The following is a 1,830-nucleotide window of genomic DNA, read 5'->3' as shown; positions in this document are numbered from 1 at the left end:
CCGACGATCAAGGGAAGCGCGGCCCGACCAGGCCCGCACACCGAACATGGGAGGGGGAAGGCACCAGATCGCGCGCACCGACCGCCGCGGAAGCCGCCGCCAGCCGCCAACGACCACCGGGATTCCGCCGCCCGCGCGGCCAGGACGCCAGATCCAAAGGAGCTGCTGCTCCAGATCCGGGACTCCCCACACAGGGACAGGGCAACCGAGACCCCACCGCCGCCATCCTTGGCGCCCCAGGCTTGCCCGGCGGCTGCCTTAGGCGGCAGCGAGGAGGTGGGCCGAGGTGGGGAGGGGGCCGCGGCGGCGCAGCTATGGTTCCCCCACCGCCGCCGGGGAAGGCGACGCGGGGGTCGCGGGAAGGGTTGGGGTCACGAGAGAGGTTAGTGTCTGGTCTCGAGAGGGGTTAATTGAGTATATATATGCCTCATGACATTAACTTAGATATAACAAATACTCAAGCTTCTTAAATTAACCAAAATCACATCAACATTAAATGCAACAAGTGAATTTTCATTTTACTATGTTTTCATTGGCATTTCCTCATGGACCAGAGGCACTGCTTGCCGTGATGTAGACAGAGTGTTGGAGTTGAAATGAGGCATGTTCTCCAGTGGTGCTTGCCATACTATTGTCGAGATTACTCATCATAGATGTATCTGTGCTACCATCATCGGAGGCCACTGAACGTCCCTCTTCCCGCGGCGGCCACACAAATCTTGGCTTCTGAGGAGGCACCTGTGGTGGTAGTGCAGACTTGGTGATGACACGCACCACATCGGGCATGGTTGGTCGGTCCGATGGATTCGGGTTGCTGCAGGCCAAGCCCAGGAGGAGCAGGCGTTCCACATCACCAGTATTTTTTAGATGCTCCTCGTCCTCTGGAGTAGAACCATTGGTCAGCATGGCATCCACACACTCCAGTAGCCTCCCCTCACGGTGAAGACGCCACACCCTATCGGTGATATGCATGTCATCATCATCCACCACCTCGTGGTCAGCCAATGCCCGCAGCCCAGTGACGACCTCAAGGATAAGCACCCCAAGCGCGTAGATGTCAGTTTGCCGTGTCGCCTTGCGACAAACCGGGTACTCTGGCGCGATGTAGCCCCAAGTGCCACCCACACCGGTGACAGAGTTCCTATCGACGGCGACAGTGCATGCCAGGCCAAAGTCGCCGAGGCGGGCCTGGAAGCTCGAGTCCAACATGATGTTGCTCGCCTTGATGTCGCGATGGAGCACCATGGGCTCATACTCGTGGTGGACATAGTGCAAGCCGGTGGCTATGCCTCTGATGATCTCGTAGCGGGTTGCCCATTGCCGGATGGCGCCATCTGTGTTTCGCTGCCTGGTGCTATTGCCGCCTCTTTGGAAGAGATGTTGGTCTAAGCTGCCATTGGTCATGAACTCAAACACAAGCAGTGGCACTCCTTTGTTGTATGACCACCCTGATATTTGTTTGTGCAGAGACATGAAAATTAGTGTTTATGTATTTCTACAGGTGCATAGCTAGAATTTAGAATGGATCTCTAAGCAATGGATCCCAGTTGCTAAGCCAGTAGAATTTGACCTCTAACCACAATTGATTATCCTCAACTCCATATAGGACCCTACAGGCAATATATGACATCCAATGCAATAATACACCCTTCAATCCAAATTACTTATCACAGCGTTAGTACAACGTTATACTAAAGTTATACTCAAGCTGGGACAAGTACTAACGCTGCGACAAGTAATTTGGATTGGGGGTAGTACATGACTTCTTCGTATAGGACCCTATATGAAATTTTCTGAAATTTTTTAGGTGATGTACAACGTGCATGTATC

General features: G+C 53.6%; 1 protein-coding gene across 1 annotated transcript; it reads right to left on the bottom strand.

Annotated features, from left to right (window-relative positions):
• Window positions 1-629: 629 nt before the first annotated feature.
• Window positions 630-1,473, bottom strand: LOC119345477 (probable L-type lectin-domain containing receptor kinase S.7; the record flags this gene model as incomplete). The annotated part of the gene is made up of 1 exon (XM_037615538.1): window positions 630-1,473. A coding segment is annotated over exon 1 (844 nt), but the record flags the coding sequence as incomplete, so codon positions are not given.
• Between the last annotated feature and the right edge of the window lie 357 nt (window positions 1,474-1,830).

The sequence above is a fragment of the Triticum dicoccoides genome, unplaced genomic scaffold (assembly GCF_002162155.2).
Source record: "Triticum dicoccoides isolate Atlit2015 ecotype Zavitan unplaced genomic scaffold, WEW_v2.0 scaffold241787, whole genome shotgun sequence".
NCBI lineage: Eukaryota > Viridiplantae > Streptophyta > Magnoliopsida > Poales > Poaceae > Triticum > Triticum dicoccoides.
The sequence above is the reverse complement of the archived record's forward strand: the minus strand, read 5'-3'. Positions and strand labels throughout refer to the sequence as shown.